The sequence below is a fragment of the Kogia breviceps genome, chromosome 19, assembly GCF_026419965.1.
Source record: "Kogia breviceps isolate mKogBre1 chromosome 19, mKogBre1 haplotype 1, whole genome shotgun sequence".
Taxonomy (NCBI): Eukaryota; Metazoa; Chordata; class Mammalia; order Artiodactyla; family Physeteridae; genus Kogia; species Kogia breviceps.
The window spans coordinates 46,685,755-46,704,965 of NC_081328.1; the positions used below are offsets into that span (position 1 = coordinate 46,685,755).

At 60.9% G+C, this 19,211-nt stretch overlaps 3 protein-coding genes across 19 annotated transcripts in view; 2 read left to right on the top strand and 1 right to left on the bottom strand.

Annotated features, from left to right (window-relative positions):
- The window catches only part of SLC38A10 (solute carrier family 38 member 10), a 42,619-nt gene extending 40,489 nt beyond the window's left edge, over positions 1-2,130 (top strand). For all 13 annotated transcript variants that reach the window (XM_067022098.1, XM_067022102.1, XM_059046418.2 and 10 more), the window contains one exon: positions 40-2,130. In XM_067022098.1, the coding sequence (XP_066878199.1) occupies positions 40-1,058 (1,019 nt within the window). In that variant the 3' untranslated portion in view covers positions 1,059-2,130. The remainder of the gene's footprint in view (positions 1-39) is intronic.
- Positions 2,131-4,402: 2,272 nt separating this feature from the next.
- NDUFAF8 (NADH:ubiquinone oxidoreductase complex assembly factor 8) lies at positions 4,403-6,986 on the bottom strand. Its single transcript, XM_059046434.2, has 3 exons — positions 6,848-6,986; positions 6,591-6,701; positions 4,403-4,653 (listed from the first exon to the last, which is right to left on the bottom strand). Exons 1-3 carry the CDS (start codon positions 6,935-6,937, stop codon positions 4,624-4,626), a joined length of 231 nt encoding a protein of 76 aa, XP_058902417.1. The 5' UTR covers positions 6,938-6,986; the 3' UTR covers positions 4,403-4,623.
- Positions 6,987-7,268: 282 nt separating this feature from the next.
- TEPSIN (TEPSIN adaptor related protein complex 4 accessory protein) lies at positions 7,269-18,416 on the top strand. 5 transcript variants are annotated; one of them, XM_067020936.1, is made up of 13 exons: positions 7,269-7,348; positions 9,266-9,338; positions 9,646-9,737; positions 9,906-9,999; positions 10,386-10,500; positions 12,139-12,206; positions 12,390-12,665; positions 13,476-13,679; positions 14,645-14,822; positions 14,963-15,076; positions 15,202-15,280; positions 15,437-15,571; positions 16,544-18,416. In XM_067020936.1, the coding sequence occupies exons 1-13, from the start codon at positions 7,301-7,303 to the stop codon at positions 17,102-17,104; spliced, it is 2,037 nt and encodes a 678-aa protein (XP_066877037.1). In that variant the 5' UTR covers positions 7,269-7,300; the 3' UTR covers positions 17,105-18,416. The 5 variants fall into 5 exon arrangements, with proteins under 5 accessions (XP_066877037.1, XP_058902409.1, XP_058902410.1 ...); XM_059046426.2 differs by lacking the exon at positions 10,386-10,500 and having other exon boundaries at positions 12,390-12,468; positions 12,594-12,665; XM_067020937.1 differs by lacking the exon at positions 10,386-10,500 and having other exon boundaries at positions 7,314-7,348; positions 9,247-9,338; positions 9,648-9,737; positions 12,390-12,468; positions 12,594-12,665.
- The last annotated feature ends 795 nt before the right edge of the window (positions 18,417-19,211 follow it).

Below are 19,211 nucleotides of genomic sequence, written 5' to 3' on the forward strand. Positions count from 1 at the left end.
CATTTCTGTGACTAAACCGGTGACTGACTTCATTTGCAGCGGACATGCAGCCTGAGCTGGGGGTGGCCGGGCCCAGAGGTAAGGAGCAGGAGGCCCACGCCGTGGGGATGGCAGAGCGTCCCCCACAACAGCCTGTGGGAGCTGTGCCCGGTGCTCCTGGGTGGCCCCCTGCTCCTCCCCAGGGGCACAGCCAACGCTCTGTGGAGAAGCCTGAGGGGGCCTTGGGTAGAGCCCCAGCTGCGCCTCCTGGCGGCGCTGACCTGCAGCCCCGGGCAGCCCAGGCTGAGCCGAGGGAAGGCCAGCGGGGCGCTGTGCCCGAGGCCGTGGACGCTGGCGTGCAGGAGCAGGTCCCTGTGCTGGACCCCGCCAGGGCACCCGGGAGCCCAGAGCAGCATGGTGCTGGAGACGTCCCCCGGCAGAGTCGGAATGTTTTTGGTGGAGACTCCCATGAAAGGAAGAAGTCTGGAAAGGAGGAGGCAGCCACTGGCACAGACGCTCAGGAGGCAGATGTGCTGGGGGTGGGGGCAGCAGTTGGGGCTCCTCAGGTAAAGTCCCAGCAAGCAAGCCAAGACTGGGCACCCGGAGGCCTGTCCAGCAGGTCGGGGGGAGCAGCCCTTCGGGCCCAAGCCGTGTTACATCAGCCGGAACAATGGGCTGTCCCTGCCGGAGGGCAGGGAGGGCCGCAGGGAGGTCATGAGGAGGCGAGGAAGGAGCACGCCGCCATCCAAGAGCCCGAGCAAAGGCCGGACCCTGAGCTCGGGCCCAAACCAGCCATGCTGGGGGATCAGAAGCCAGACAACGCCAAACCCAACCGGGACCTGAAAGTCCAGGCCGGCTCTGACCTTCGGAGGAGACGGCGGGACGTGGCTCCTCGTGCAGAGGTGGGACCAGCCCCAAAGGATGGGGTCATCATCAACTTCAACCCCCTGCCTGACGTGCAGGTCAGTGACCTCCGCAGCGCCCTGGAGACCCAGCTGCACCAGGCTGCGGGGGGCGCCCTGCGAGTGGTCCCAGGCCGGCAGATTAAACAGCTGCCCGGGGCCCTGGAGGAGCCCTGAGCCCCATTAAGGCTCCCTGTCAGCCGGTGAACCTGGACCATGGTGGGTGTGAAGTCCTGGAAGTCAGGCCCGGGGTGGAGTCTGACAGCCCTCCAGCTGCACCTTGCTTTCAAACCGGCTTTGCTGTCCCTCTCTTCTCTTACACTTCCCGGTGACTCAGCTCCCTGAGGCCACCAGGAGAAAAGGTGGCCTCAAGGAGAAATAGCTGCTCGCTGAGACCCAGGAAACGTGACCCGCCACCAGCCACACAGGTATTGTTACCCTGAACTTTATTGATGTTCTCTGTGAGCGTCATACAAAACCTGAGGAAATGCTTCTGCCTTCACCCTTCTTCACAGCAAATGCTGCTTCAAGTCTCAGAGGCTGGGCGGGCCTGTGAGTCCAAATGCTTCTGCCCTAGAACTCTGCTCTGCATACTCTGGTCTCCCAATCGAGTGGTTGTGAGATTTAAAAAGTAAAACACACCACTGACGTCTGGTTAGTGCAGTTGGTGCAGAGGTGAATCACCCAGAGGACCCCGTACCACAGACATAAGCCATGACCATCAAACCCGTGACACGTGCTCAGAGCCTCAGCTGGGTGCCACACCCACAGGTGTCGGGGTGGGAGTACACAGCCGGCAGAGGCTGCTTCTCACTTCTTCCGGGGCAGCTTCTCCCGAGTCTGCACCCCTGGCACCCGCTCATCTGTTCAGAGGGTTGTGGTGTTTTGTGCTGTACTTTGTTCTCAAGGGGCAGAAAGGTCAATGGTCACCCCCGACCCGAGGCTGGTCAGCAGGTGACCCGGCAAGTATGCCAGGCTGTCCAGCTGCAAGCCTGGGGCCTTCGCCTGCTTTGTGCTGTGTGTGCCTCGCTCCCCTTTGGGGGTAGGGGCAGTTCCAGACCCTGCCCCGAGGGGTCCATGGGTGGGCCACTCGCTGACCACTGGCCAGGGGTGCCCAGGGCATGTGGCAGCTCCAGCCTTGGCCTCAGGTCACTCTCTTCCCCTGCGCCTTCTGAAATGGTTTTTATTGTTTACTGTAATTTCTGTCATCTTGAAGACTAGAAATGAGTAATAAAAGGAGTGGAATCTTCTGGAGACCAAGCTGATTCCCCATAAACCGTGGGCACTGCTCACATAGAGGGAAGCTCTGTGAAAGGGGGCCGGGTCTCAGTGCTTCCCACCCTCCATTCTTAACTAAAAGCAATTCCAAACAAACTGTGCTCAGTGGAAGTTTCCCTCAGGTTGGAGCTCCATTTGTTAAGGTCTTGTAGTGGGACTTTGTTTCCACTCCTCTTTACCTGAATTTCTTACCTTGACCCAGTGTTCGTGTCCTCTGGAGGTCACACCACCCTCCTGCTCTTTCTGCCAAGAAAACTTCTTCCTTAGAACAGGGCGGCCCGAGCCCAGGGTGACAGCAGCAGTGCAGGGCCTCTGCTGCCACCTGCCATCCCCACACACCCTGACACTCAGGGTCCTCTGTCCCAGTTAATGCTTATTCTCTCCTCCTGGCTTTCAGCTCCACTTCCCTCCCCAGTCGGCAGCCCCTTGGGAAATGAACCCGAATCTTCCCCAGAATCTGGGCAGACCTCTGGGTGGGGGGGTCACCATTACCAGTAATGCAGGGAGCTAGGAAGGGCCCTGGGACAGTGCTCTGCTTTCTGACCACAGACCACTCCTCCATCTGGGTCCCATGGCTGGCAGGTTTGGCCAGGGGTCCCGGCCGGAGCAGCACACTGGGCCACCAGTGGGCGACCTTCTGTGCCGGCAGCTACACTTGGCAGACATGGGGCCATGCTGGCCTGGGTGACTGGGACAGCACCCTGTCCACGCTCCTGTTCGAGAGAAGGGCCAGTGAGCCCAGACCGGGGTAGGAATAAGCCAAGGCCGAGGCTGTGTACTGCCTCCACTGGTGCATCTGAGCTCTCGGCCCAAGGTCAAGACAGGTGGAGAGTACAGAGCCACACGGGGTGACTTCTTCAAGGTGACGCAGCTGCAGAAGCAGCAGAGACCATCTTTCCTGCATCCTGAAACAACGTGGTTGAACTCCCTTTAATAAATAGTCTTGAAGACAGGTTGAGTTTGGGGAGGGAAGCCGGGGAGGCCTGCGAGGTGACTTCAGTGTGTGGTGAGCAGCTTGGCCCAGTCGGTGGACTACGTCCGCAGCCCTAGGCTTGAGACGTGGGGTGGTGGCTTCATCTGCCTCCACAAACTGGAGTCTGAAGGGATGGCAGGAGAGAGCACCCAGCGACACAGTTCTGGAAGGGGCCAGAGCACCTGTACCCAGCAGAGAGGCCGGAAGCTCTAGCCAGCAGGCTGTCAAAGGTCATGAAAGATCAGGAAGAGAAGGCCATCCTCAGGCCGGAAGCACTTGCTGGGCATAGACGCCAGGTCCAGGTGGATGCCAAAGTGGGGAGGCCCACTCTTCCCCCCGGCCTTCAGCCTATCTGTGGGTCTGTCCCCGCCCCCGGCAGGGATGGGGGTCGTGTTGTCAGTGTCTGGTCCTGAATTCCAGTGTTGACTGTGAAATGTGACTCTGCCCAGCAGAACAGTTTCTAACAGCCCTGAAGCCCTTGAACGGCGTGTGGCTCCCCTCCGAGGCCACCCTGGGAACTGCATTTCACTGGGATGATGTCTCAAGAGATGAGTGGTTTCACCACCTGAGGGAAAGTTGGGCTGATTCTGGAGGAGCATTTACAAGAGGAAACAGCTCCAGGGCTCAGGGCGAGGGTGCCCTGGCACGAGGCTCTGGGACCCCAGGGCCTGGATAGAGCCAGAGGACAGTGTGACCTCCACACCCCACAGAGGGGGCTCTGGGAGCACAGTCCCCACATGCCCAGCAGGCGATGCTCAGGACCTTGGACTCTTCAGGCCGTGGCACCAGGGTCCTGCCAGGTCTCCCTGGACTGCGCATGTGCATGTTGGGAGGGGCGCTGCTGCATCCTAACCTTAATCTCAGGATGACAGGCGGAACCAGAGCCAGCAGGAGCCTGGCAGGGATGGGCTTGGGCTTGGACTCCAGAGGCTGCAGAAGGGTGGGTAGGCGACCCCATGGGGAGGGTCTCACTACTGGGTTCCTAAACCGGACCCTCCCTCGATTCATGCCTTAGTCTGGAAGAGCAGCCCCCGCCTTTTTTACTCTCCAAGTCTGAAAAAACCATCAGTATCAGATTCCTACAGCGGGGACCTTTCCCTCATGGTGTCACTCTTCTCTCTTTGGTCCGTGCTATAAATTGGTAGTTACTTCTAGAGGCCTCGCCAGCCTCAGACGACACGCCTTTGGTAAGAATTCTTTAAAAAATGAGACTCGAGAAGCAGGGTGTTATATGGCCCACGCGCTCACCCTGCAGATGACAAAACAGATCTTGCAGCATCTGATCTGGTCTTTATTGTGGGTTCACTTCATCTTATTCTCCCCCAAATCCTTAAGTGAGCAAGGTTGGAAAACCCATTCCCCTCTGCTCGCACTCGCCTAATGTGTTTCCGGTCCTTTTAGCCTCAAGAGCTTTTGAGGTTTTAGACATTTGCCTCTCGGGGCCATCAGTGCCACACACCCGGGGACGTGGAGTGGAGCTCGCAGTCCTTCCTAATGGCCTCCTGTCAGAGTCTTCTCGGCCTGGAAGAGAAAGTTCTTTGTCTGAATGGGTTGTTTTCAAGTTAGACGTGGCTCTAAAGTAAGAAAACTACCACACCAAATGCCATCTTCTGGCAAATAACTTACAAAGAGCCTGGCCGTGGATGTGCAGCAGGGGGCCCCTGGGACTGGGTCTCCGCGCCCACCTCCACAGGCCACGGAGCTCAACCTGCTCTGTGGCCTCAAAGCCATGCCCACCTGTGCCAGGCACTGTGCAGGGCCACCAACGAGTTACGTTTAGTTTTCCCCTTGCAGAGGAAACTCTGAGGTCAGAGATGCTGAAACACTCGCTCAGGGACAGGGCTCCCAGGGTCGGAGCTTGAAGTGGCACCCAGAGCCCTCTGCCTCCTCGTTCAGCCCCGTGGAGTCTCAGGGTCCAAGCAGAGTGGGCAAAAATGGGTTCACCGGCTTGTGTTCTTAGGTGAGAAACCCCCAGGTTCCCTGTTCTGAGCTTCCAGTGCCCAGGGCCTGCAGTTAGGTCACCCTCAGCGGAAAATGGCACGAGAGACGGCGACATGCTCCAAGGGGCAGGACGACGTGACAGGCAAAGGAGCGTAAGGAATCACAGATGACCAGATACCTGTAATGGGTGGTTCCTGACTAACCAAAGGCGGTAGAGAAAAGCCTAGCGTGGCCAGAAGTGTATGATCTTTATCTCACATGTGAATCCTTCCAACCAGCGACCACAGAATGAAGGTTTGTCCCCTCCCTGAGGGAACACTAAGTAAAGCAAGGAAGCTGCCAAGAGGCAGGAGGCAAGTCCAAGGGACACATACAGCTTGGGTGAAGGCCACACATCAGATAAGAGGTTGGTGACAAGGGCTGAGGCCACACGTCCCAGCCACAGTGATGGCAAGGAAGGTGCAAGGAGTTCTCTGAGCCCTCCAGGAAATGAGGGTTAGCCCACGCATTCTCAGCCATCCTGGAACATCAGGAAACTGCCTTGGATTCCCTGAATTCTGCCAGGCTGACCCAACTGCCCCCTCTCAAGTCCAGTTCTCGAGATCAGCAGCTCTGGCGAACAGAGCTGACCACTGGCATCGTGGCCCACCCCAGACCCACTGGGTCAGGGGCACCGAAGGCCATGACACCTTGGGCACCAGCTCAAAACCCTGTGTTAAAGCCTCATTACAGGCAGTCTCCGCACCCTCCTCTTGAGAGACTGGAACTCCCATCTCGGTTCCCCAGAGAGCTCCTCTCCCTCGGTCAGGCGTGGGTCTCTTCCAACCCTACTTCTTCCCCATCCTTTATAATGCATCAACACACCACCATAAACCTTTACTTGTGCACAGTGTCTATTTTCACTGGCATAGCATTTGATCAGATGAGGATCAGAAAATGCCACAGCTCAGAAACAGAAACCACCTGTTACGGAACGGTTAGAAGCAGAACCGAGTCCAGAGCCAAGACAAGGAACACACTGTTGTCACCACAGCCCGCTTCTGCGCCAGTGAGAACCAACCAGCGCGTCTGGGTGGGGGACTTCTCAGCCTCTGTAACCTTGGTCATGACAACAAACCTAAGATACACTCATTTTTTCTCCTTTCACCCTCTGTGAAATGGGGTAGTAGAAAGGAAAGGGGTGGTCGGGGGCACCCGGTTGTAACTGCCCACGCACAGCGCACACGTGGGGTCCTAACCACCAGAGAAACTAAGACAGCAGGGGCCGGGACCCCCCACACACCAGCAACAGTCTCGCAAAGGGTTACAATGGCGGTTCCCCCCAACCTGACGGACATGGGCACGCAAGCTCCGTGGCGGCGGGGGTCGCGCCGGCTGATGGAGGGTGTGCCACGTCTGAAGCACTTGCTGGCGCCCAGCACCGCACGCACAAAGAAAGGAAGCCGGAGGTCCCGCGCGGGCACGTGGATCCTAGCCTCCCAGGGTCCGTTCCCCGGGCGGGGCCGGCGCCCACCTACCGCGGCAACGAAGCAGCTCCGTAAGGCCTCGAACTCCTGCGCGCACAGATCCTTCCTCAAGCGGCCGCCCGGGGCCATGGACGCCTGCACGCACCTGCCGTAGGCCGCGGCCTGGGGGCGGGACGGGAACAGGTGAGGGTCGCGGCGGCCCCCAACCCCGCCGGTCACCCGGACAGACCCCGCCGCCGCTCCCCAGTCACCGCCAGCCCGCACCCCGCCCCGCGCGGCCCTTCCTGCCCCGCCTGACGGCTCCGCACCTCGGCCCCACAGGCCGCCAGGCGATCGGGGAAGGCGCGGAGACGGCTTCGCACGCGACCCCACACCGCTCCGTTCCCCGACATGAGCATCTCTTCCTGGCACCCGTGGGCGCCGCCATCTTAGGTCCAGCCTCTTCCGGCGCTCAACAGCTTGATAGGTCGGCGCTTCCGCCCACAACATTTCTTGCGCTTTATCATTGGCCAGGCTTCAGCCCTCGCCTCCGCCTCTCCTCCGGAACCGCTCCTGGTGTTACAGAGCCTTGCAATTGGCTCGCGGTTTTGTCTGTCTTTGTCCTTGGACTTTGGATTGGTTCACGTACAAATTGTTTCCCGAAGTCAGCCGCAGGGCCCGCCTCACGCGAGTGATTGGCCAGCGGGGTCAGACCCGCGCAGTTATTGGAAGGGGCTCGGGCCTGGCGGGGAGCTGGGCGGGGCCGAAAGGTGACCGGCACCATGGCGGCCACGGTGCCGCTGCGGGATCGCCTGAGCTTCCTGCACCGGGTGAGTGCGGGGGGCCCCGGCCCCGCCGCGCGCCGCCTCCTGGCCTCGCCCCCGGTCCGAGCCGGCCGCCTCCCTGGCTCCGCTCGACCCTCGCGGCGTCCCCGCGCTCCGGGCTCTCCGGCTGCTCCTGAGCTCGTCGTCCCCTCCGTCGTCCCCGGCCCCTCCCACTTGTTCTCTCTCCTCTTTTCCACACCCTTCCGTACCCTCCTGCACCCCAGACCCCTCTTCTTCTCCCCTCCTACTCTTCGGCTCCTCCCAAAGCTGGGGGACCCCACAGCACGTACGTCGAGGGGGCAGGCCAGGCCACCCGTGTGTCAGGTCCACTGGGGACAGTGAGACCCCCTTGAACAAAATCCAAGTTGGAGAAGAGAGCTGTGGGACCCAAATTTTTGTTTTCTTACCCAACTTAAAATATCAATAGCCTTACAGAAAAGGAAACATAGTGACCCCAAATTCTGTCCAAGATAAACACAACCAGACGCTGGTCCGGGAAACAGGGGAAAACCTTTTATTCAGTGGCTCAGGCAGTGGGGGAAGCCCTGAGCTCCACTCCAAATTGTGCAGAGAGGACTAAGAGTTTTCAGGATAGAAGGAGGGAAGGGTGGAGCTCAAGTGAAAAACTATATAGGCAGTTGGGCAGTGTCCACGGGATATCGGCTGCTGTGCTGATAGCTGGTGGTTACAGAAGCTAGGATCCCATCGTCCCGTAGCGACTGGGAGACAGGCCCTGTCCTTCCTGGTGGTTACATTTCGAGGAGTGGCCTTCAGGTCCTTGAGAAAGATACTCCCGAGTTGTAGGAGGTCCGTGTTCACAACTGTAGGTCCTTCTTAGAAAATGATCCTGAAATGACCCTGAACCAGTCCAATCTCCAAGATCAAGAAAGGGAGGTTGGGGTCTGTCACCAGGTATAGGCCAGAATGAGCAGTAAATTCTCGTGGCACCTCGAGCTTCCTCAGGCAGGCGGTGGGGGTGGGGGTGGGGGGATGCCGGGTTCATCCTCGTGCTGCCAGAAGCCCAGTCAGTTCTCTTTGAACAGAGATTTCACTACGTGCCAAGCATTCTACGGTTTTGCAGACCTTGCCAGCTCCCCTCTGCGTCTTGGTGGACAAATAGCTAAGCAGTGTGTACACACAGCCTCGTGCGACATTCAGGCAAACCGTATCCGTGGCCACCTCACAGAGTGCACCTGAAGTCTGTCTACAGTGAGGCTCGTGCCCCCCAGATGTTCAATGATGTGAAACGGGTGTTTCTGGGTTTTATCCCTATAAGTTATACGTCTTTGTGCTGAGTTAGCTCTTAATGTAAGGGCGTTTGTGCTAACAGGTAAACATGAGACACACCGCTAAGTTGGTGGTTCTTGCTTTGGGTTGTTTCCTTGGAGTCACTTCATAGAAGTGGAGCTGTGGGTCGGTCAGGCTGAATGGTTATGTCACTTTGCTGATTTGTGTTCCGGAAAAATGCGGTCTTCCCAGTGCCCTGTGTGGGAAGTGGGAAGGGGGCTGACCCCAAAGGGCTTTTTTTTTTTTTTTTTTTTTTGCCAGTCAGTAAATAGGTAAACGAAAGGTAGTTTTAAGTTGTGCGGCTGTAAGCATAGGGGTCTGGGGGCCATGCTGAATCCTGACCCAGAGGGCCCATTACCATGGAGACCACCACCCATTTCCTCTTCCCAGGCGTTCCTCCTGACCTCCACAAGGGAGGCTTCTGCACGCTTCCTGTGGCCAGTGGACCATAGCTGTCCTCTCTGGGTCCCCTCACCCTGTGGCATGCCAACAACGAGATGTGTGGAGACTGGTACCCACAGGAGCCCTGAGAACGAGGGCTCCTGTGGCCCCTCTCAGGAATGGGTGGCCCCTTTGGCCGGGGGCCCTCTGTGTGCATGGCCACTCACTGTGGGTAGGGCTCTCCCTCCCTTTCAGCTCCCGATTCTCCTGAAGGGAACGTCGGATGACGATGTCCCGTGTCCAGGTTATCTGTTTGAGGAGATCGCCAGTATCCTTCCTTGTGGACACATGTGGGGTCCCTGGAGCAGGGTTCCTGGGCTTGTACCCTGAGCGGGCCACAGCGCCTTTACCATAATAGCCAGGTGTGAGCGGGCTCTGAAAGCCGCACTACTGATGATACGAGGCTCAGGAAACCCTAGAAGCCCGATGCTCCTGAAACCAGGACCTGGGGTGGGCGCCTGTTGGGGGGACACACTGAGGAGCGTGATGGCAGGAAGGCCTGGCTTCTCTCCCAGGCCAGTGGCCTTGTGCGACCCAGGGTCAGCTCGCCCCTTCCCTAACCGAGCGCCTCCCAGAGATCTCCCACGAGTCCCTGGGCAGCAGCCAGTGCCTCCTGGAGTACCTGCTGAGCCGTCTGCAGAGCGGCTCTGGCCGCGTGAAGCTCAAGGTGAGTCCGTGAGCAGCTCCACAGACCTTCTTGGGGGTTAGTTTAGGGCCCAGTCCTGCCCCTGGTGGTGAGGCTGGAGGGGAGGGATGAGCCGGGGGCGTGGGTGGCTGTGTCGGGAGGGGCGCCATTCTTTGGACCCAGCTCTGCCCCACATGCCTGCTCCCGCAGGTACTGAAGATCATGCTGCACCTGTGTGGTCATGGCTCCTCATCCTTCCTGCTCATCCTTAAGCGCAACCCCGCCTTCATCCAGGAAGCTGCAGGTACAGCGCCGGCACAGCCCAACGGAGGTGCAGGGAGGAGGGTGGCCAGGGCAGGTCTTGGCTAGATCCCTTAGCCCGGGCCCCCACTTCCCCACCCTGTGCCCCGTCCACCCTGTCCTCTGCTGCCAGCACCTCCGTGTCGGACCCTTCCCTCCTCCCCGCAGGGCCAGGCCAGCTCAGCTGGGGGCTCCTCCAAGCCCTCCCTGTGCTCAACCCCCTGCTCCTCCCCTGTGTTCACCGCACTGTGCAGAATGACTGGTGTCTGTCCGTGAGCCCTGCCAGGCCCTCGCGGCCTGGACCTTTCCTGTCCTTGTGCCCTGCACACGGTGGGCGCTCGGTAAGCGTCTGCACTGTCATCCCTGCCACAGGCTCTTTCTTCTCCCCAGGGCTGCTCCTCAGGGCCCTAGTAAGCCTTCCACTCTTGGAAGGGCTGTGGGAGGACGGGACTGGTGAGGCCGTCGGGAGAGGTGGGGCTCTGGCCTGTCGTGATCCAGGCGACAGGTGGGTCTGGGGTGGAGCCCCATCCCTCACCCGCCCCCAGGCCGGAGGTGTCCGTGCGTCTCTCATCTCTTGTTAACAAGGACTTGTGGGGACATGGCCTGAGGTCTTCTCCTCAGGTGGGGCGAATTGAACAGGAAGGCCTTGGTGTTCAGGCAAGAACCCACCCTGCCAAGCTGTCCCTGAGAGGGCAATGCCATGGAGGGGACTGAGTCCCTTGGCCACTGCTTGCTTGCAGGAGACCCTCAGCAGTTAGCGAGTGAGTCCCACCCACCAGGTGCTGGGACTTATCCCACCCACACCCCAGATCCACTGTTCCCCCTTTACTGCAGGCAGGACTGAGGCCAGGGTGAGGCTGGGCTGCCCGTGGGCCCTGGGCCACTATGCCAGCGCCTTGGAGACAGGGAATGGCCTTGGAGTGGGCACAGGCCATGACTCAGCAGATGCCCAGAGGCATCTGGGGGGCTGGGGGTGCACTTGTCACAGCTTAGCTCCCTGGAGCTTGTGCACTGAAGCAGCACGGCTGGTTCATACTCACCAGCCAGCTGGTCAGAATGGGCCTGTCCCGCTGGGCAGCTCATGTGACCATGGCTGGTGCCGGACGTCACCTCTGTCCTGCTCTCCAAAGAGGGCAGGTGAAGCAGAACGGGGACAGCAGACTGTGGTTTTCTGCTGGCACCAAAATCTCTTGAGCTCTGAGCACTGCCCCCAGAGGACGGGTGCCCAGATAGGCCTGCACAGGCTGTGGGAAGAGATGGTGCTGGGGGCAGGAAGGGTACACAGAGAGGACGGCCCTACTTTGGGGGCCAGGCGGGGGTCCCCTGCAATTCGAGGCTTGGGCCTCACAGGGAGGGTGGGAGCTGTGGCACCACGGCAGGGAGGTGCCCACCCTACCTGGTTGCAGGGCCGTGGTCTGCACACCCCGGGGCTGGCCTGTCAGGGTGGAGACAGCACCAGATGGGTGAAAAGTGAGATGTGTTTGGACAGAGGAAACAGACAGGCCCCGTTCTTCCTCTCAGTTCTGAAAGGATGAGGTGGAGCCAGGCATAAGGGTATCCTCCAGCTAGTGCAAGGACCCTGTGGCAGGGAGAGCCCGGGAGTGGTTTAATGAGATTTAAGCCCATTTGATTCACCACATCTGAAGTTTTATGAGCAGGAGACTTTTCAGGCATGATAAGGAACTTTAGTTTTATCATCTTTGAGCCTCTGGAAGCTCTAAGTGTTTTGAATTGGACAAGAGCCTCCTCTGGTTGTCTCTGGGTGGAGAAGGGGTCCAGGGGAGGCGGGGAGGCAGTTAGGCCGTGGGTGCAGGAGCTCAGGCGAGGGGTGGCAGTGGGGTCAGGGCGCGATGCAGCCCATGATGTTTTGGAGGTTGGATTGTAGCCTTGCCGCTGTGGGTGTGGGCGAGGGGGAGCCAAGGCGTTGTGAGAACATAGCCACCTCAGGCCTGGGGACGGTGGTGCATCTGTGCTTTAGGAAGCCCCCAGGGACTTGGGGAGTGGTGCTGAGCAGGGGCTTCATGGGGGGCTGGGCGGGGCCGAGGCTCTCCACCTGTGTCGGGGGTGGGCTTTGAGGCTGGGCCCCTCGGGGTGGTTGGCATAGCCCAGCTCAGCTCTGCTCCCCTCTGCCTCCATCCCGCAGTTTTCACGGGACCCCCGGATCCTCTCCACGGGAACAGCTTGTACCAGAAGGTGCGGGCGGCCGCCCAGGTGAGCCCAGGACCCGGGTCTCTCCCTGCTTTTCCTGCCTGGAACTCCGGTTCCACTCCTGCTGCAGGACGGGAGCCCCTGTGTGTGGCCCTCAGAGGAGAAGGGGACAGGGGTGCAGAGCAGAGGGGCGGGCAGGAGGCCAGCGGCGTGTGGCAGTGCTGAGTGTCCTCTGCCTCTGCCTAGGACTTGGGGGCTGCCTTGTTCTCGGACGCCTTGTCACCTCTGCCTCCCTCCCAGCTGCCCAGGGCCCTGCCTCCAGCAGGTATGCAAGTATGTCCAGCCCCATCACCAGGTTGCACTCTGCGGGGGCTCACGGCTTCTCCTCCCCTGAGTATCCGGGGCTGAGGGTGGGGGTCCCCGCTGCTGCTGACGTGGGCCTCCCCACAGGCATGGGCTCCCAGTCCAGGCCCCAGAGCGCCCTACAGGGCTTCGGCTACAGCAAGGAACGGGGCCACACAGGTGAGTTTCGTGGGGATGAGGGGCCGGGCGAGGGCGGGGCGGGGCCCGTGCGCCCCCAGCTGACTGCCCTCCCACCCGGGGCTGCAGGGCAGGTGCGGCTGCTCTGTTTAACCGACAGGCAAGAAGCCAGGCTGAGGGTCAGCCTTGCACTCGGGCCCCCAGCACTGGCTCCTTCCAGGAGCCAAGGGCAGAGGGTGGTGGTCCCGGCTGTGACAGAGGTGATTTAGAGCAGGCCCGGTGCTGGCCCTGCTTGCTGGGAGAGCCTGAGGCCCTAGCAGGGCCACGTGAGCCTCGCATGGGCTCTGGGCCGTGTCAAGCTGTTGTGCTGACTGTCCGGTCACAGCTTCCAGTTCCCTGGCACTTCTGATTCCTAAAGTGGGTCTGCCTCAGAGGCCCCACCTGTTCCTAATTTAGGGGTGACCGCCGGATCACCCTCCATGGGGCACTCATGTGGGAAGGTCCTCCAGCCCTGGACGTGAGCACTCCTTAAGCGGCCACGGAGATTGTGGTTCTCAGGACAAGCACCTTAGGTGGTCTCCTGCTCCGAGGCGGGAACCCAGGGGGCCCAGCGGCACAGCTTTGCTGTAAGCTGCCGAGCGCCCAGGTTCCACGGGGCCAGGATGCACTGAAGTGAATTCACCACAGAAGCTTCCAGAAGGGCCCTGTCCCTCCACACGGCCTCTGCTCTGTGACTGCAGCTTGTGTCCTGCTCCCGAGTCCTGGGTGGGGAACGGGCAGGGGCACCTCATCCTTGGAAAACGGGGCAGTACTGAGAACGGCTGTGTCGTCTCCTCTCTGTCTCTGGTGCAGGCTCTGCAGGCGAAGCCTTCCTGTCCACCATCCAGAAGGCCGCAGAGGTGGTGGCCAGTGCCATGCGCCCTGGGCCTGAGAGCCCCAGCTCCCAGAGGTCCCTTTTGCGAGGTGACGCCTACCAGCCAGCTGTGACACCTTCAGCCAGCCTCGGCCCTCCAACCCCTGGGAACCCTCTCCCAACAGCTGGCCCAGGAGCCCGAGGTATCCAACGAGACTCCTCCCCTGGGGGGGGTCTGGCTACCTGCTCCCAGGGCCCTGGGCTTCCTGTCACCTGTTCAGGCCAGGCTGGAGCTGATGTGGGAGGAGGAAGAAAGCAGCCCACCCATGGTAGGAGGGGGTACGAGCCACACCCTGCTGGTCCCACGACATCTCTCAGAGCCAGCACGCTCCGTTGGCCACGTGGGAACCCCCGCAGAGCCAGCCGCCCACACGACTCGAGTTCCCTGGGGCCTCTGCGGTGGCTGCCTTTCCCCGCACTGTCTGGCGTCTCTGTCAGTCTGCTCTGGGTGGGAGCTTGGGTGGTAAGGCCCCACGAGAAGGCGGGATCCACCCAGGATCCCAGCTGCTCAGACACAGAAGCAGGACTTGAGCTGGGACGGGGTGCGTTCACCCAGCACGTTCAGGCGGCTGTGCGGCCCATCAGGGCCCAGGGACAACACAGAAGCCCCCCACAGGGGCCAGGCTCCGTGGCACGTGCGTTCTAGTGGTGAGCTGTAAGAAAGGAAAGAGGGGCAGCTGTCTGTGATCTCCGCCTTTCCCAGAAGCTGCTGTCGTGTTCGTCTAGCTCGAAGGAAGAATGTCAGGGCTCACTGGGATTTGAGAGCTGCTGTGCTGGGCGCTGCCCCACTGCCCCAGCCTGCTGCCCTGCGCGTCCTGCCTCCTGCCTGGCCTCTGGTGCCTGGCGCTGCTTCCTGCAGTTGCCAGGCCGGGCATGTCCCATGCAGGACCCCCCACCCTGGCCCTGAGTCAGAATGTGCCTCATTCTTCCCCGTCTCCTCCCGCCTGGTGTTTCCTGGAGCTGGAGCCCAGGCGGCTGCCCTGTCCACATCTCGGGACCCGGCCCCCAGGCCCTTCCCTGGGTCTCCCCATCCAGGGCTCCCGGGAAGATGGACATGGAGCCAGTCGAGGCCCGCAAGGGTCTCACCCTTTGCCACTGTTTCTTCCAGCCATGAGACACCAGCCTGGGCAGGCCGGAGGCGGCTGGGACGAGCTGGACAGCAGCCCAAACTCTCAGGATTCTTCCCAGGAGAATGACGACCTGGGCAAGGCCTCGGACTCAGGTAGTCCATCGGGCAGTGACAGCCCCTCAGGGGCCAGCGGGGCACCCAGCGACCTGGCAGAAAGGTGAGCCCGCACCCCAGGGCACCCCTCCTTGCCCTGCTCCAGGGTCCTACCCCGATGGGGGAGACTTGACCCGGAAAGGCTTCACCCCTCCTGGCATGGGTGGAGCCCACCCTCTTTCCTGACCTGCGTGCCCCCGACAGGGTCGATGCCGTGACCCTGAGTGACTGCCAGCAGGAGCTTAGCCTGGTCCGGGCCGTGACCCGGGGGCCACATTGCTTCCTGAGCCGAGAGGAGGTGCAGCACTTCGTCAAAGAGTGAGCCCCTGACCCACTGCAGGCTCCCCAGCCCTGCGCCCCCCCGCCCCTCGCCCTGTCTCTGCACACCGCCCCCCTCTTGCTCTGCTGGCCCAGCCCCATTGCCTGGTGCCCGCTTCATGCAGGTGTGGACTCCTCAACTGTGAGGCCGTGCTGGAGCTGCTCATCCGCCACCTGGGAGCAACCAGCGAGTGCGTGCAGATGGTGAGGAGGGGAGCGGGGGTGGCGGTGGGTGAGGGGGGAGTGAGCACGGGATTCTGGTGGACCGCCCAGCTCGGCTGAGGGCCGAGAGGAGGGAGGGAGCTGGTCAGACAGCCCTCGCTGGGGGTGGACCCTGCTGACGTCAAGCCCGCCCCGCAGAGAGCCCTGGGTGCCATCGCCTCCCTCGGGTGCACCGACCTGCTCTCCCAGGAGCGAGTCCTGCTCCTCGCCCGGCCTCGGCTGCAGGAGCTCAGTGTGGGCAGCCCCGGACCCGTGACCAACAAGGCCACCAAGGTGGGCAGCCTCTGGGACCCAGAGAAGCGGGCGTAGGACGCCTCAGCAGCCCCACACTGTCTCCCCCACCCTCCACTGCCTTCCCTAGACCCACCCCTCCTGCCCCTGCTGGACAGGAGGGACAGGTCATGCCCTTAGGACAGCGGTCGGGGGCCTGGCCTCTCCCTGTTCCTGGGACCCCCATGCGCCCCCACCCTTCTGCCCAGCAGCTCTGCCCTTCGAGCGGCTCGCTCTCACAGCTCGTCTCCTGTGGGAAGCCCTCCTCGACTGCTTGGATGCATCTATCCCTCTGTTCTGCACTCTGGGTTACAGCTCGTGGGTCTGAGCTCTGCTCCCAGATCCCCAGCTCCAGGAGGACAGAAATGGTTCCGTTTGTCCGAGTCTTCTTTCCACTGATGAATGTGGGGAGGCCACCCGGAATCTTCGCTGGGGGCCCCTCGGCAGCAGCCAGGCCCCGGCACCTCCACTGCTGTTGGCATCCTTCGGCTTCTGGTTTCCTCTGTGGTGGCTGAAGATTCAGATCCTTAGTCACCTGTCCCTAAACTGCCCTTCTTCAAAGCACAAGTGAACCTGCCACACACGAAACACATTGTGGGCATGTCACGGTGGTGTTTCTAAAACCTGGGAAGGACCCAGGAGTCCAGCAGGCGGGGACGATCAAGGGGTTTAGACACATCTGTCCTCTCCACGTGTGTCAGGTGCTCGTGTGGCACCTGACCAGGGGGGCTTTTCCCGCTCTGGCAGGTCACACGGCAGCTTGATGCCGGGAAAGTGTCCATTTGTGTGACAGCGGATGGCGAGCAGCAGCGCTGCAGTTGGGGGAATGACGCGAGAACAGTTGTGAGCGGCTAGCGGCCCTGCCCCCTGCTCTGGGCAGCGGCACTGAGGAGGGAACTGGGAGGGCCATGTCCTCTGAGATTCCTGGAGGAGCATAGGAGCCCTCACTGATTCCCCTCTTCTTCCCTCGTTCAGATCCTGAGACACTTTGAAGCATCCTGCCGACAGTGGCCCCCTGCCCAGAGGCCCCCAGCCGAGCCTGGCCCTGCAGTCGCCCGTGTGGGCCTATCAGACCTGCTGACCGACACCCTGCCTTTCACCGGGGGCCAGGCCTTCCTGCAGCCTCTGAGTTCAGCTCTGTTTTCACCCAAGGGCAGTGCTCCCCCATCGGGGCTGCAGCCCGGTCCTGTGCCCCCGACTTCCCTGGATGGATGCCCCCTTCCAGCCCATGCGGATGCCAGGGAGGCCCAGACCAGACTGGCAGGTTCCAGAGAGCAGGGGGCTGGATCTGAGCGGGGCCCGTTTGGCACAGACACTGCAAAGGGAGGGCCAGAGCTTGACCCGGGCCCCGGGGATAGCTGTGACTCCTTGTTTGTTGGCATGGAACTGGTGGCCTGTCCCCACCTGGTGGGGGCTGGGACTACTGCAGAAGAGCCCCTCCCAGCCTGCCAGGCTCCCTGGACATCGTCACAGAGGGTGGCAGCAAAAGAGCCTTCTGGCTCTGAGCCATCAGCTTTCGCATTCTTAAACTCATGATCTTGTCAGCCTGGGCCGCTTGCAGAGTCTCTGTGTCCCCCAGCCCCTGACTCCTAGGACCCTGTGACTTTGTGCTGTCCCCATGTGCCCCCAGCCTCTGTGTCCCACCAAAGAGTGGCTCCCCTCAGGTATCTGCAGTCGGCCTCGCCCTCCTCTGGCCTCCTCCCCTCACCCACTAAGGCCTTGGTGCGGGCAGCCACCCAGCCAGGCAAGCTCAGAGTGGACAGCCCACCCAGTGACAAGAACAGCCACCAGTAAAACCCAGGTAATATTTCAGGAGTCCACGAACCAGCCAGAGCCAGGCCGGCACTGCTGGAAGGGGTTGTCCTTGCCCGTGGGGGCTACTCCCCAACCTTGTCCCTGAGGTGGGTTCCCCATTTTTCTGCTGGGGGGCAGGACCCCCCCACAGCCCACCCCGTGGGTGTGATGGCTGAGGAGCAGCCCCCAAGCAGCCCGCAGGACACGCAGGGAGGGCGGGACGGGCACAGAATGACGAGCTGAGTGCTCGCTGAGACTGGCAGCCGGCGGGCCCTGGGCTGCCGGGTCCCCCACCTCACAGCCATCTGGTCTGGCTGGGTGAGCACATCGCCCGCTTTTCCCAGTTGCCAAAGGGATCCTAAGGGAGGACAGTGGGCTGGGTGGTATGGCGTGGCCTGCCTGGAGGGCGTGGGAGGGAAGGCCTGCTGACGGAGCTCAGAGACCAGACACCCCTTGGAACTGTCCTCAGTCCCCAGGATCCTCGCGGGCACACAGGGAGGGGCACCGGGGGGAGACAGAGAGGCCCCATCTGCAGGCTGAGTGAGCCCAGGCCCGGCCCCGAGCCAAGCTTCTGCTGTTGCCAGACGACAGGCCTGAAAGGAGGACCGCAGGGCCACCTCAGTCATTCCCCCCTGCCCCCGCTGTCTCCTTGGCCAGAGACTGGCCGTTTGGACTTGAATTCCTATAGCAGCAGGCAGGCACAGGGCCTTACAAGTGCTGACCTCGGGGTCCCCTGGGGAAACCCCTGCCTGCCTTGCCCTCAGAAAGGAGGATTTTTGGGTGGATTTGGAATCACTGCTTGGGTCTTTGAGCTCAGATCCTTCTCTCAGCAGGGGTAGAGGGGGTGTCCTAAGCAGCGTCACACCTTCTTCTCCAGCAGGATGGGGCCCTTTCCAGCATTGGGTCCCAGTGTGACCCATGTCAGCTCCCCCCTGCCATGACCACTGCCTGCAGACTGTACAGCCACCTCAGAGCAATGGCTATGGTCCCTCTTGGAAGAACTGGGGTTGACCTGGGGTCACACCTCCTACATAAACACTGCTGTTCACACAAAGCTGCACTGTTTGCTTTTTCCTTTTATTTTCCATCTTTGTGTGTGTGTGTGTGTGTGTGTGTGAAGATGGCTCTAAGGGGCACACGGAGACTTCTAAAAGCAGGGACAGATATTTCTTCCTTAAATGTTTGGAAAGACTCCCGAGTGGAACTGTCTTGTCCTGTAATTTTCTAAACTGCAAGGTTTTTAACTATGAAGTTCAATTTCCTGGGTAGATTTAGGACAATTTGAGTTATCTATTTCTTCATAGGCGAACTTAAGTAATTTTTAAAAAAATTTATCTTTGGTTGCGTTGGTCTTCATTGCTGCACATGGGCTTTCCCCCAGTTACAGTGAGCGGGGGCCACTCCTTGTTGTGGTACGCGGGCCTGTCACTGCGGTGGCCTCTCGTGGAGCACGGGCTGTAGGCGCGCAGGCTTCAGTAGTTGTGGCACGCAAGCGCAGTAGTTGTGGCTTGTGGGCTTTAGAGCGCAGGCTCGGTAGTTGTGGCGCATGGGCACAGCAGTTAGCTGCTCCGCGGCATATGGGATCCTCCTGGACCAGGGCTCAAACCTGTGTCCCCTGCATTGGCAGGCGGATTCTTTTTTTTTTTTTTTTCCGGTACGCGGGCCTCTCACTGTTGTGGCCTCTCCCCTTGCAAAGCACAGGCTCTGGATGCACAGGCTCAGCGGCCATGGCTCACGGGCCCAGCCGCTCCGTGGCACGAGGGATCCTCCCGGACCGGGGCACGAACCCGCGTCCCCTGCATCGGCAGGCGGACCTGCAACCACCGCGCCACCAGGGAAGCCCTGGCGG

Coding starts and splice junctions, on each gene's coding strand:
- TEPSIN (XM_067020936.1), top strand. CDS start 7,301: ATGGCGGCCACGGTGCCGCTGCGGGATCGCCTGAGCTTCCTGCACCGG. Junction 9,738..9,905: donor CTGGCCGCGTGAAGCTCAAG/GTGAGTCCGTGA, acceptor CTGCTCCCGCAG/GTACTGAAGATCATGCTGCA. Junction 10,000..10,385: donor CTTCATCCAGGAAGCTGCAG/GTACAGCGCCGG, acceptor TCTTCTCCCCAG/GGCTGCTCCTCAGGGCCCTA.
- NDUFAF8 (XM_059046434.2), bottom strand. CDS start 6,937: ATGCTCATGTCGGGGAACGGAGCGGTGTGGGGTCGCGTGCGAAGCCGT. Junction 6,702..6,847: donor TGGCGGCCTGTGGGGCCGAG/GTGCGGAGCCGT, acceptor TCCCGCCCCCAG/GCCGCGGCCTACGGCAGGTG. Junction 4,654..6,590: donor GGAGCTGCTTCGTTGCCGCG/GTAGGTGGGCGC, acceptor TTTCTCTTCCAG/GCCGAGAAGACTCTGACAGG.